The 15,100-nt window shown below is 39.7% G+C and overlaps 1 protein-coding gene across 6 annotated transcripts in view; it reads left to right on the top strand.

Moving 5' to 3' along the window:
- DMD (dystrophin) overlaps positions 1-15,100 on the top strand; it is a 2,416,375-nt gene that overhangs the window by 1,619,305 nt on the left and 781,970 nt on the right. For all 6 annotated transcript variants that reach the window (XM_053581215.1, XM_053581214.1, XM_053581218.1 and 3 more), the window contains one exon: positions 1,189-1,297. In XM_053581215.1, coding sequence (XP_053437190.1) covers positions 1,189-1,297 — 109 coding nt within the window. The remainder of the gene's footprint in view (positions 1-1,188; positions 1,298-15,100) is intronic.

The raw sequence follows: 15,100 nt of genomic DNA, 5'->3' as shown, positions 1-15,100 counted from the left end.
CAGTGCCAGCCACATACACCAAGGGTGGTGAGTTTGAACCCAGCCCGGGCCAGCTAAACAACAATGACAACTGCAACCAAAAATAGCCAGGTATTGTGGCGGGCACCTGTAGTCCCAGCTACTTGGGAGGCTAAGGCAAGAGAATTGCTTAAGCCTGAAAGAGTTTGAGGTTGCTGTGAGCCGTGACACCATGGCACTTTATGGAGGGTGACATAGACTCTGTCTAAAAAAAAAAAAAAAAGGCATGCCCTTGCACAAGGCAGCTCTCTGCAGTTCAGGCAGTCCCTGAAGAATGTCTACTAACATCATTTGCACCATCTGAAGCAAGAGTTTTTCTTGAGGGAGGCTCTGAATGGCATATCCCCATGTACCACATCCCTCCCCTCTAAGACTGTGGTTCCCAACCCTTAGGCCTCAGACAAGCACCAGTGTGTGACCTGCTAAGAAACAGAGCACACAGCATTACCACCTGAACTTCGCCTCCTATCCCATCACCCCACCCCATCCATGGACAAATTGTCTTCCGTGAAACTGGTCCATGGCCCCAAAAAGCTTCTAGTCAGTGGCCTATTAGTATTAGGAACTGGGCCACACAGCAGGTGAGGAGAGGCCAAGCAAGTGAAGCTCCATCTGTGTTTACAAACACTCTCCATCTCTCACATCACCACCTGAGCTCTACCTCCTCTCCCTGTTACCCCCCCACCCCCGCTTATCCATGGAAAAATAGTCTTCCATGAAACTAATCCCTGGTGCCACAAAGGTTGGGGACCACTGCTCAAGAGGTTCTATTATAATTTATGGGAAGAGCCAAGGCATAGGATTTTTAAACATTATCTGGATAATTCTAGTATGCACTCACACTTGATACTATTTAAAAATACCAAGCCAATTTCTGAGGGGACTTTTTTTTTGTTTTGTTTTTACTGTTTGTACGCTACTTCCTTTAAATGAAATTGTGCCTGGAGGAAAAGTCTACATGCAGCAAACAATCAATAAATATTTGTAGGGTAGTTAGCTAAAATAATTATAATTCCTTTGAAAGGAATCCTACCCAGAAAAAAATTAATTTAAAAGTAAAATATAATAGAAATCCAATAGCATATTCACTAAATGGATTAATAACTTCATGAATTAAGTTATCATCAAAGTGTTAATCAAATAAGTAATGCATATGCTTTTCTATTAAAGAGGAAGTTAGAAGATCTGAACTCTGAGTGGAAGGCAGTAAACCGTTTACTTCAAGAGCTGAGGGAAAAGCAGCCTGCCCTAGCTCCTGGACTGACCACTATCAGAGCCTGTAAGTATGCTGGATCCCATTCCCTTCGGCTTTACCTGTTTGTTCAAAAGAACAGCTGTGAAATGATCTCAGGGTGAAAGAGAGAATTTGTTCCCATTTTGAAGACAGTGATAAACCTTTGTGTTATTGACTATGCAAATAGTCTTAGAGTAGGTTTCTTGGAAATTGACTCTGATCAAAAGTGTCGCATGATAAAAGTATATTGAGGAATATTTTCTGGAGACTCACCTACAAGGAAGAGAAGAGCACAAGGGAGATAGTGGGGGAGTCTGAAATGTGATCTGGCTGCAACAGAGATCTTAGCTAGTCACATAGGAGCCCTAGGACTGGGCTGGCTCTGCAGAGCTGTCATTGCCCATGGACTGTCCCTGGAGAGCCAAGGGACAACTTGGAAGAGTTTTCTGGAGTTGAAGGCAATTCCTAGTAAGGAACCCCATTAACAATATTCCCAGCATTCAGGGACACACGTATTGTCCCTGAAGAGGGGAATCAGGTTGAAGCGCCAGAGTATCCACCAACATTGGATACATGATGAGTATCCATCTGAATGAGTCTGATGTCATTCATTCAGACAATAGTTTTCAGCTGTGCCTACAAAACTCTCAGGAACCACAAAAACACACACAGTCTTCCTAGCACCTCTGTCCAATTTGCAAACAATTTTTAAGAGCTCTTCCAGTTTTAGTTCAAGAAAAAGAAAATGGACTATGTCTAGCACAAGCTGACTGGGAGAAAAATGTTTCTTTATTCAGTTATAGTGGTAACTTTTCTTTTCACTGCATATTTTTGGTCTATTTTATTTCACTTCCTATTCAGTTGTTGATAGAAGATATGTATAAATTCTCATGACAGTGTAAAGCTGGCTTTGACTCTCAGGGGGAAGAAACCAGAAAGCTTCCTTGCTGTACCATTCTATAATTAGGCAGAATTAAAAACTTTTTTTTTGAGGCAGTCTCATTTTATTTCCCTGGGTAGAGTGCCATGGCATTATTATAGCTCACAGTAACCTTGAACTCTTGGGTTCAAGTGATCCTCTTGTTTCAGCCTCCTGAAAAGCCGGGACTACAGTCACTTGCCTAACACTCAGCTATTTTTTTTTTTTTTTGCAGTTTTTTGGCCAGGGCTGGGTTTGAACCCACCACTTCCGGTATGTGGGGTTGGCACCCTACTCCTTGAGCCACAGGTGCCGCCCCTGTTTTTTAGAGATGGGGTCTCACTCTTTCTCTGGTTGGTCTCGACCTCCTAGGCTCAAGCAATCTGCCTGCCCCAGCGTCCCAGAGTGCTAGGATTACAGGCGTGAGCTACAATGCCCGGCCGGTTTTTTTGTTTGTTTGTTTGTTTTGGGGGGGGAGGGGAGTGTTTGATTTATCTACTTTTCAAATATCAAATGATTGAGACATTAAAGCATAGTGACTGGTTCTTCAGGTAAAATTGATTTTTGTTTTATATCGAGTAGAAATATACTGAACTAGAAGGATCACGGCCAGAGTAGTACAGTCATCATTCCATGGAAGGTATAAATAATGCTTGGGTTAAAAGAAGCTATACAATCTGGGGACAGTGCATTTCATGTCCCTCCTGGGGTTTCGGAGCAGTCATCAGTTAGATTTAATGACATTGGAGACTTGAAAAAGATGTGCAAACATTATGGTTTTTTTGTCAATCTGGGACAGTGAAATTGCTATATCAGGGTTATATTCAACTAATTATGTCAAGTTTATTTCTTTTTATGAGCTGTAATTTTTGGTTCCCTCAGCACATATGTGTAGTTTGTCCCTGCATTATCATTTACTAGTGTTTGTTCTCTAGCTGTCTCTAGCTGGTATGTTCAGCCTCAGACTCTGAAACTCTATGAAGAGACTGTGTTCCAATGATTTCTTTATAAGTTTATTGAACTCTGAACTTATGGGTTTGTGCTCCCACATAAGCCACTTTGCATATGGTAGTCAGGTTTCAAAGCCAGGGCACAGAAATTTTAACATGTAACGTACTAAATGTAACAATATTTATAAAGAAAAGTGCATTCAGAATTCCAGTTTTTATGTCCAGCAACATATATAATTTATTCTCTTAATATTTTTTGAGTAACTTCTATATGTAGGGCATCATACTACCCTGTTTCCCTGAAAATAAGACATCCTCCAAAAATAAGACCTACTTACAGGAAAGATAAGACGTCCCCTCAAAATAAGACCTAGCGCATCTTTGGGAGCACACCTTAAAATAAGACACTGTCTTATTTTCGGGAAAACAGGGTAGGTGCTAAGGATATAGCATAGAACAAAATAAATTCCCTCTTCATGAAACTTATATTCTAACTGGAAAAGAAAAGTGATAACCTTATAAGACAATAAAATATATGCTATCTCAATAATTATAAGTGCTATAGAGTGTTGTCTACAGATTGATGTCAAATGGGTGTTTGTTCGAATCTCAGGGCCCAACTCAGACCCACTGAATCACGATCTGCATTGTAATGGAGTCCCCAGGTGATTGTTGTACAGTGAAGTTTGAGAAACACCTTTGTATAGAACAAGAAGGCAGGGAGCAGGGATGAGGTCATCATTGTCCATAGTCAGGAACTCTCTTCTATTAAGAGAACAACAGAAAACTGATGTAAGCTGAGGTGTATGTCTGGGGAAAGTATTCCAGGCAGAGAGAAGAGCCAAAGCAAAGATGGTAAAGTAGAAGCAAGATGGAGGAAGATTAAGGAGAACAGTGGGGCACGCGCAGAGGGTGAGGTGAAAAGTTGTGGAAGCAATGAGAGATATTTGTCTTTCGTAATTACTGCCCTACTACCTTCTCCCAAATGTGAGGGCCTCATATACCTTCTCCCACTCCTTGTCTTCACCCCATGTCCTCCACAGTGCTGCCAGGAGGGAGAGTCTGGGAATGCCCTCAGCCCTTAGCTATTTGGTACAGTGAGAGGAGTCAGGGCCAGTGCTGGGGAAGAGCTGAGGGAGGGTAATTTTCTCAAGGGAAGGGGCTTTTCATCCCCTTTATTAAACTGCCTCAGACCTGAGCATAAAGTCAAGATGCTAAATACACAAACGTTGAATGAAAAGAAATCAATAGGAACTCAGATCCCAAGCTGTTTTATTCAAGAATTTGTTTCCTTTAACATGCTGGTTCACAGATCAGAATTAAGAATTGTCTCTATTCCTGACTTATAGGAAGTAAAATTTGAAATAAATATACTATAGAAGAAAATCCAATTTGTAATACGCTTCTGATGTAGGATTATTTCATATACTATATTATAATACAATAGCATTTATAATTCATTATAACAGGTTTTTTTCATTGCAGTCCTACTTTTGCATGTGTAGATTATTTTACATACACCTTTATCCTCAAAATGCGTACTACATGTGGTTATTCACAATTTTCCTTAAAGATTAGAAACCCAAGGTTTAGAGGGGAAATAGCTAGATTAAGGCCACACAGCTGAAAAGAAAGAGAGCCAGGATTCCAATCCAAGTGTGTCAGGCTCCAAAATCTGTGTTTTGTTTTGTTGCTCTGCTTGCACTATCTCTCTGTCCAAGAACCTAATGGAAATTCCAGATACAGAGGCAGCTAGCCAGTAGTTAATGTAATTTAACTCAGTCTTGAACCTATGGGGAATAAAAGTGATATATGTTTCTGTGTCTTTTCTACTTAAGGAATAGAAGAAATCAGTTTACTTGATTTAAATTTCCTAGAAAAATGAAACTCTGAACTTGGAATAACCATTGAAATTATCATCTGATTGAATATCCTTCTTTTGTATATATGAAAACTGAGACCCAAAGCTGCTTTTTCTTTTAAAACACTGAACGGAGCTCCCTTCTAGCTGCTTACTTAAATTATATAATATGATGGGATGGTCCTGCTTCAGCTATATAAATGGTTTCAATTTGCAGGACAAATGAACGTGCTGAAATAAAACTTTTGTGGTTGTTGCTTAGACACTTGGCGTGAATCAGTTATTTATTATTTTTAAAAAAGCACCTCAAAACTGAATAGCTTAAGACAAGAGTTATTTGCTTGCTTATAATTCTGTATGTCCGAAGTTGTACTGTGATCAGCTGAAGGGTTATTCTGATGGTCTCACTTGGTCTTACTCATGTGGATTCAGTTATCTGGCAACTGTGTGGAAACTAGGTAGTTTAAAACTGAGTCTCCGGTATCTGACAACTGACTGCTGGTTGGAAAACCTTGGTTCTTCACAAGACTTCTCAGCCTTCTCATCCTCTAGTAGGCTAGACTAGGCTTCACAGTGTGGTATTCGCTGGGAGTGTTCCAAGAGGGGAGAATGAAAACTACAAGACCTCTTGATGCCTAGACTTTGAAATTTATACAACATTAATTCCGTTATATTCTATTGGTCAGAGCAAGTCAAAAGGTCAGCCTAGATTCAAAGCATACAGAAATCACTTCATCTCTTAAAGGGAGGAGTTGCCAGGTCACATTGGAAAGGGGCATACATACTACGGTAGGAGGCTTGATTGTAGTTATTTCTACACACAAACCACTATGTTGGGTAAAAGGGAAGTGGAGACGAAAAGTGTTGGTCTACATCTAATCCCCTATGTCAGTAATTCTCAAAGTTTACCACACATCAGAACCACTTATTTCTTATTAAAGTACAGATTCTCAGGCTTCAACCTCAGGATTTCTGATTGAATAAGTCCAGTATAAAATTTGCATCTCTTAAAAGTTCCAAGATGATACTGATGTTGCTAATCCTGGGATTGCACTTTTAGAACTACCCCTCCAGGCCTATGGTGAGTGGAGAAGAATAAAATTGAGTGCAGCACATAGTGCGATTATTGTAAGATCCACTATGGTGGATGCCAAAGGGAAGTCCACATCATTTCATGACCTCTGCTCTCAATCCACTCTCCCCATCAAGGATTTTATAGCTTAGAAATTCAGAGAGATGGACAACACACTAAACCGGGCAGTATTTGCCCAGCAGAGCAGGTCAGTGTTCTTGGCAGAGACTGGTAGGGAGAATAGCCATAAGTTTCTCTAGAGACTCTCAGAATCATTTAGGTAGATGGAACTCGGCATGGGTCTGAAGACTCACATGGCAGATGGAGGCGAAGAGCCAGCAAAGCTGGTTGTAAATGTCAATGTGAATCCTCTCTTATCCACAGCTGCTTGGCTTGAGAACATTAATGTTCTACAATACCTGATGTAGCATTTTTGAAAGAAATAGCATATAGAACATGCTTAATGAGAAGACTCCAAATCAGAAAATTTGATTCAAGTGCCTCAGGGTAATAACTATAAAATGAATGACCATTGTATATAGACATATAGAAGTGCCAGTTAATAGAGGTTTCTAGTTGATTTAACACTGGCAAAACCATCTCTTCCTGTAATTAATTTTGGAGAGAGCAAGTCTTGAGTGTAATTAGGAAAGCACAGTGCTGGAGATGAAGAAACCTAAATTCTAATCTCATTTGGGCCACCAACTAGCTAAGGAATCAACACACTCTCTCTGCAAATGGTCAGATACTGAATATATTAGCTTTATGGGTCATGTGGTCAACTGTATACTAAAAGCAGCCTTACCATAGATAATACATAAGTAAAGGGGTATGACTGTTCCGGTAACACTTTATTTATAGAAAGAAGGAAAATGGGTCCAATTTGGCCCTTAGTGCCTACCATATCCCCTCAGCACTCATCCTTTCCCTAAACCTTGAGGCTTTTAAGGAAAAGTACCTGTGACTCTGTCTAGGTCCTTTCTCTGGTTGCTGTAGAAGCTCTCCCATTTGTAGAGCAGGCTAGAAATGCCTATTCCAAGGAGGAAACATCCCTGAAATAGTTTAAACATCAATGGACAATAGCTGGTAGATGAATATCCCACCTTCTTCATCCTTTGGGTAGGATACCTCCTATGCCTATTCCATACCAAAGGTTTCCAGGGGGTTGGTTGAACAGTTGCCGCAGTGATAATCTGCTGACTAGCATGCCCTGTATAGACCTCCTTCCCATTCTTTTTCATTTCCCTTCTTCTCTATCATGGCTTTGTAGTACCACCTCCAAACTGCATCTAAATACTGGTCTCAGATTCTGCTTCTGGACGAACGTAAATTAATATAACAAGACTCAGAATTAGTGCCACAGTTATACCTTTTTAAGGAGTTATGTTGTGATTCCCATTTTACAGATGCGTTAACCGAGGGTCAGAAAGGTCAAACAATTTTTCCAAGGTCACAAAGCTGGAAAGTCACTGGTATTCAGAGATTTCAAAGTTTATGTTATTAAGATGTATATTATATCTCAAGAGGTATTTTATTTATCTTCATTTGAATTTTTGAAGCCTATATTTAAATTAACTATCAAATAATCACATAGGTTATTTATACATTTATTATTTGGATTTTACTTGCCTCTCTAAAGTTGAATAGAGCATTCCAATGCCATTTCAGTAATACTTTAAATATCTAGGCGGTTTCATAAAGGTAAGAGATTAATTGAAGTTTATATTCATCCTTGGCATACAACTACAGATATTTGTTTGGATTAAATTTTAAAAAACTATTAATTTATGGTGAAAATAGCCTACACTTATCTGTAATGATCATAATTTTTTGTGAAAATAGCCTTCATTTATCTGTAGTGAAGGAAGGAAAGAGGCTGTCATTCATTCTCACGTTCTGACTTCCCTCTTGGGTCCAGATCTTTCTTAGAAACACAAGGAAACTGGCACCCATACCCTTTCATGTTCTGTTTGTGCTTCCACTGTTCATTCCGCTTCAGCTGAACCTTTAAGATAGGGAAAATTAGTGTCAGTAGAGCCAAATCTTTCTCTGCCTCATTAACAGATGATTTCTCTGTGGAAAAGACCTAGGACATGGCTAGACTATCATTGCTTTTATAATTATATCTTCTAAACCTTCAAAATGTCCTCAAAGTCTAACACACGAGGAATCAGACTTTACAAATAAAAGGTGAAGCTCCCTAATAAATTATAACAAAAGAATAAGAAATTAATTTTAGGCACTCCCCAAGATATTTCAAAGCCTTAAGCAGCTGCAGAGACTCCCCAACTCTTGGAATTAACTAATGAATTTTAAAAATAATATTTATATTCATCAATGAGGTATGGTTTTTGAAATATAATGAGAAATGTCACACTGCATAAAGGGAATTGACAAACGTAAGCCTGGACTGTGGAGGCCCCATTTTTGCTCACATTGGATCAGAAGGGGGTCTTTCTAGGTAGGCAGTGGGGGTCCCTGGTCCTAGGCCAGGTTTCTCAACAATGCTTCAGGGTTACCACACAAAGCACAACAGTGGAATCATTATTAACAAGCCAGACAGTGATAGACTGTGAAGCCTCGAGTATTTTGATGTTAATTATCCATTTCTTGATGATGAAGTTCCCTTTCTTCTCCCTCTCTTACCTATTGGCAGTTTTATTGCTTGGTTACATCTCCAATTAGGGCTGTGCTTTGGGGTCTAAACTGGCAAAGGAAGAGAAGTTCTAATCCATCATTTCTAACGCTTGTGGAAGCGTTCCTAGAAGTCTCTCTCTCTCTCTCTTTCTGTTTCTCTCTCTCTCTCTGTGTGTGTGTGTGTGTGTAGAAGGAGAAGAATGGAGGAAGAAAGAGAGGCTAACATTAATTCTGGTCCTTAGAGATTTTCCAATTACTCATATCCTGCACTTTAACAAAAATAAAGTATTAATTACAGTAAACTTACTTTAACTTTCTTATAGTATTTAAGCCCCTCCAAGAAAGGACATTTGCTTGAAATCACTATAGAGTATACCATAGTGTTGAATGTCATATTCTCAAGGAGAAATTAGAACTGCTTAAACATGTTTGTGAGAATAAAAACACTATAGCTCACAACATAAAACTTCAACATGTATTTCGAATATTTCCTAAAACTTCACTGAATAGTTTTAAAATTGAATATAACTTTACCTTTTCAGAAAGAAGCTTCCAAAAGGAAATTTTAACAATTTTGCACTTCGTGTAGATCTTAAGATTTTGGTCTGAAAGGTATTTGAGAGGTCATTCATTCTTCCCCCACTAAAGTCTCTTTCTTAGAGAAGCAATACTAAGGTTAACTGCCTACTCCCTTCTTAAAAAGTGAAGAGTCAGCGGAGTTCCGCAGTGCTGCTATGGTCAATAGTCTTTAATTGCCTAACTCAAGTTCCAAAGACGGTCTAAATTATTTTTTGAATAGGTAAAGTACATTTATGCTACTGTACATTTAGGCTACTGTACATTTAGGCAGTCTTCCTTTATTCTTTGAAATCTGTTATTTAATCTCCCTTTAAACTTTCCTTTTCCAGCATAAATCAAGTGAATCCCTATGGGCTGTCAATAAAAAAAGCAGTTTCTTCAATGTTTGAACATCTCTGTGGTCTCCCTTCCTACAATCCCAAGTGTGTTTTCCATATATTTTTGTTGTTATAGGCTTCAAAATTAGACCTGGCTCAATAATGACTGATCTAATCATAACTCAGTCATGTCACAAAGTCTATATACCGTTTTTCTACTTTTACATGCTGATACCATGTATGTCCAGTTTATCTCGATGACTAACAAGTAGTGGGTATTAAACTAGTAATTTTTGACCAAGTGAACAAGTATATTTATTTTAGAGTTGTATCAAATATGTCAACTTTCCCATGTAGTTATAATACCAGGGAGATGAAGAGAGCACATGTTTGTCCACTTGCTTAGCTGCAGAATCTGGACTCAGTCCCACATCTGAGTCTGATTGGCTTCAGTGCTCTTCAGTGTTCTTTTTTTTATTTTTATTTACTTATTTACGTATTTATTTTTATTAAATCATAAACACATAGATCATTTATGGGGTACAATGTACTGATTTCATATAGAATTAGGAATGCTTACATCACACTGGTTAATATATACCTCATCTCATTTACTTAATTATTATGTTAAGATATTTATACTCTATACTAGTGGTTCTCAACCTTCCTAATTGCTGCGTTGTTAGAAATGGAACAAAGGAGTCGCAACCCACAGGTTGAGAACTACTGCTCTATACTAATAGATCTGACATGTACCCTTGCATTATGCACCATAGGTGTGATCCCACCATTCACCCTCCCTCGATCAGACCTTCTCCATCCCTTCGCAGCCCTTCTCCTCACTCCTTCATCTTGGGCCATAGTTGTAATTTATTCTTCATATGAAAGTGTGAGTGATTGTAAATTGGTTTCATAATAGTACTGAGTACATTGGATATTTTTTCTTCCATTTTTGAGATACTTTACTAAGTAGGATATGTTCCAGCTCCATCCATGTAAACGTAAAAGAGGTAAAGTCTCCATCTTTTTTAAGGCTGCACAATATTCTGTGGTATGCATATACCATGATTTATTAATCCATTCATGGGTCAGTGAGCACTTGGGCTTCTTCCATGACTTGGCTATTATGAATTGAGCTGCAGTGAACAATCTGGTGCAAATACCTTTGTTATAAAGCGATTTTTGATCTTTTGGATATACACCTAGTAGAGGAATTGCAGGATCAAATGACAGGTCTACTTTTAGATCCCTGAGTATTCTCCATACTTCTTTCCAAAAGGGATGTATTAGCTTGCACTCCCACCAGCAGTGTAGAAGTGCTCCCTTTTCTCCACATCCATGCCAACATGGGATTTTGTTATGTGAGCCACTCTTATGAGAGTTAGATGATATCTCAAAGTGGTTTTGATTTGCATTTCTCTGATGATTAAAGATGATGAGCATTTTTTCATGTGTCTGTAGGCCATGTGCCTATCATCTTCAGAGAAGCTTCTGTTCAACTCCCTTGCCCACAATGAAAGGGGATTACTTGTTCTTTTCTTATTAACACATTTGAGTTCTCTGTGGATTCTGGTTATCAAACCTTTGTCAGAAGCGTAACCTGCAAATATCCTCTCCCATTCTGAAGGCTGTCTGCTTGCTTTACTTTCTGTGTTCTTGGCTGTGCAGAAGATTTTCAGTTTGATCAGATCCCAGTAATGTATTTTTGGTGTTGCTTCAATTGCCTGGGAGGTCCTCCTCATAAAGTGTTCTCCCAGGCCAATTTCTTCAAGTGTTTCTCCTGCACTCTCTCCAAGAATCTTTATAGTTTCATGTCTTAAGTTTAAATCTTTTATCCAGTGAGAGTCAATTTTTGTTAATGGTGAAAGGTGTGGGTCCAGTTTCAGTCTTCTACAAGTCGCCAGCCAATTCTCCCAGCACCATTTGTTAAATAGGGACTCTTTCCCCCAATTTATATTTTTAATGGGCTTATCAAAGATCAAATGACGATAAGTAGCTGGGTTCATCTCTTGTTTCTCAATTCTGTTCTGACAGCTCAGCCATTTGTTTATGAATGGGATCTTCTGTGTGTCTCCTTTGTCATTCCTTGGGGGAGTTGATTTACTCTGATTATTCATGATGCCAGAGTTTTTCTGCTGATCCCACCCCATGATTATTTTTCACCATTTGGCTAGAGAAGCTAGTGAGGTGAAATTGAATTGAGGGCTCCTGGAGTTGTAATTAACCAGCCCTTTACCAAAGAACTGGGACTGGTGATTGCAGTTTTTCCCTTAAAACTTTATAAAGGTCCCATTCAGAACTACTGCCTGGAACTCTGGGGAACTGCTTGGTGTGGTGGGCTAGATGACACTGACCAGTATTCAGCTAGTCTCTGTCCAATCCTAGTGAATCAGTGGCTTTGGGCTGAAATCTCAGCTATGGAGATATATAAGCAACTAAGACACCCTGCCCCTCCACAGGCGACAACTGGAAGGGGAAAATCCCACATTCCTACAACACACAACCAGGGTACAACCTTGATGGGTCCCTGGGTGATTGGCCCAGGTCAAAAGTTCCATACCAATTGTCCCCATCAACACAAACACCAATCAGGTAGGAGAGTTCGAAAGGTCTTCAGCATCTAGGCAGTGGGGGTCCACTGGCAGCTCAATTTGACCCCAGTGGGAGGGACCGTGGAACTGCCACCCCTGTCAGGGGTGGTGCTGCCAGTGTCGGGAGTGGTGCCACTAGTCTGGGGTACTGCCGTGTGCAGGTCACAGGAGCTGGCAGGGAGCTGGAGGGTGTTGCTCCCAGCCACAAGGGTCCCAAGAGCCAGGCGGGGAACTGGAGAGTGGAGCTGCTGACCCCCAGCCTCTGGCCATAGGAGGTGGGCAGGAGGCCGGAGGGAGGAGTCCCTGGCCCGGGCTGTGGGTCACAGAAGTCAGGTGGGAGTCGCTGGCCACAGGCCACAGGTTGCAAGGGCTGGGCTGGAATCAGCAGGCTGTGGGTCTCAGGAGCCAGGCAGGAGTAGCTGCCAGGCAGTAGCACGGGACCTGAGCAATGCTCTTTCCAACAGCGGGCAAGTCTCGCTCCCCTTGTGACCCCCCACCTCTATTAAAGTTATAGTTTCAGCATAACTGTCCCAAAGCTCATGAGGTGCCATACCCTAGCAAAAATCTGCCAAATGCTCCGGATTTTGCAGAGGATAGTCTTCCAGACAGCCAGGAGAGGGGGGAGGGGTGGATTGGGAGATCAGGAAGGTAGGGAGAATATTAGATCAACTCTTGGCCCAGGCACGAGACTGCCTGGACATGCAGCAGTATCTCTCCATGGAGGGTGTCCAGGAGAGATTCCCAGTTGTTCTCTCCCCTTTGGTGAAGCAAAAAGTCCTCTGTTCTCTACTTATCTCAAGCTGCTTTCCCTAGCGGGGGGAAGGGAAGGATTCCCTCCTCTTTGGGATGGATTTTTTTGTTTTTGTTTTGTTTCCTTGTATCACTCCCAGCTTGTTGCAGCAGGGGTGATACAAGCCTATTGATCCTCTCTCTCAGCTCAGCTCCCCATCTTCCTCTTTATTGGGTTATTTCTGGCTGTTATTTCTCCCTCTGGACAGAGCCTCTGTTGAAAGCTGGCTTCAGTCAGCCATCTTTCCTCCCTCCTCCAGTGCTCTTATATATCTCACATTTTTCCTGCAAAGACACAGCTGACAGATATGTTTTATCTTTATAATCTCAGTGGTAAATCCTATTTTAAAAAAATTTTTAGTGCTGATCAAATGGGGATATTCTGTGGATTTGATGCAAATCTCTGAGCCAGGTATAACCCACCATTTCATTCTTACTAATTCTTGATTCTTTCATGAAATCCAATGTAAGAACTTGTCTTTATGTACTGTCATTCTCTTAAATTGAGCATAGTTTATTCCAAACATGCTATCCTGTTAAAATTCATACAGTTACTCCTTCTCTCATCTTCAGTATTTTTATTAAAATATGTTCAATCTCATTTCTAACATACTCACCAGCCCATGGTGAGTTGATTAGACAAACTCTCAATCCTAGATATCCTAATATTTAGGTAAAATTTCTAGCAGCACTAACTATACCAGCTCTTAAATTGCAATGTAGACCTATAATAGAACAAAAAGTCAAAACTGTAATACCTTCTATTCCTGCTTCCGGAATAATTATCACATCTTCAAAAATACATCATTATTCTCCAACATTAAAAAGCAGGCACTAAATGACATCTATGTTAATATAAACCTATAAGACAATATTAAAATAAGACAAATTGATCAGTCTCCAATGTCACTTTAGCTCCCTAGAATTATTCCTTATTCTCAAAGAAATTTATGGATAAAAGATATAAATAAATTTTTCTATAATGGTCACTATGGATTATAAGTAGAAGAGGTAGTTTTCCCTCTCGTACTGAATTGAGAGAGAAGGTTTTTTCCTTGATTATTAGCATACGTTTTAACCCTATGATTTAGTAATAAGCATTTTTACTTAGTAATTCCACCACGATTAGAAGAAAAATCCTATTATTTTCCTTGTTGATTCTTATTTCTTTGAGGTAAAATATGTCCTTTTCTTTTGAACCTGTTCTCTATGTTTACAAAATAAGGACATAACTCAGAACTGAATGGTGCACTTTGATATGAGATTTTCTCAAGGTCTGAACCCAGTTTTACAAGAAGTTTTATTTTTTCCAGTATGGTTGACATGCCCTCCCACCAGCTGAAAGACAGACTTGTCTAATAAAGCTTTCAGATTCAATTTGTTGTCTGCATAAAGCTTACGGAATCTCTGGAGGTCACTCGCAGTATGTGTTGCAACCCCAACAGGGAGAAATAATGAAAAGATTCTGGTTAAAAAGCTGACACTATCCCTTCCAACCTCCTTGAATGTGAATATAATAAGCAAGTTTATGGACGCAAATCTCTATGATTCTGGGGATTTCCATCTTGATCTCTGACTCCAAGGAACATTTGAATGCATGGATGTGTATCTATTATCTGGGTGAATAAATGTTTCATATTGAGTATACTGAAGAAAATGTGCCTTCACGACAAAGGTCTGATGTAAATCAAGCAAAACAACTTTGTCACTTCATGTTTAACTCTGTTGGAGGGTCTCTGAGGTCTCACAGTCTGGTTCTTTTCCAGTAATACATAGGCATATCATAGCTGTTTTCAAAAATAATGCCCTCTTTCATTTCAGTTACTCCCCCTGGCTTTTACATTGACCTGAACATGCCCAATATTTATCTTAGAGCTAACATGCATTAATGCCTTGCTCTGTACCAAACATTTTTCTAAGTATTCTTTGTGCAGTGTACTGTTTAATCTTACAACAGCCCATGATATAGGTACCACATTATTTTTCTTTTTATATACATACCATGAGAAGAAACAGAGAGAATGGTTATCCTTTAAAAAAACCCACCTAGCTAAAAGGTGGGCACAGCATGGCCCTGAACCTGTATAAAGTGCACACCTGTCTTTTGCCTTTATGTTAAACATACTGAGTCTT

Source organism: Nycticebus coucang, chromosome X, assembly GCF_027406575.1.
Source record: "Nycticebus coucang isolate mNycCou1 chromosome X, mNycCou1.pri, whole genome shotgun sequence".
Taxonomy (NCBI): domain Eukaryota; kingdom Metazoa; phylum Chordata; class Mammalia; order Primates; family Lorisidae; genus Nycticebus; species Nycticebus coucang.
Note: the sequence above shows the minus strand (reverse complement) of the source record. Positions and strands in the feature narration are given on the sequence as shown.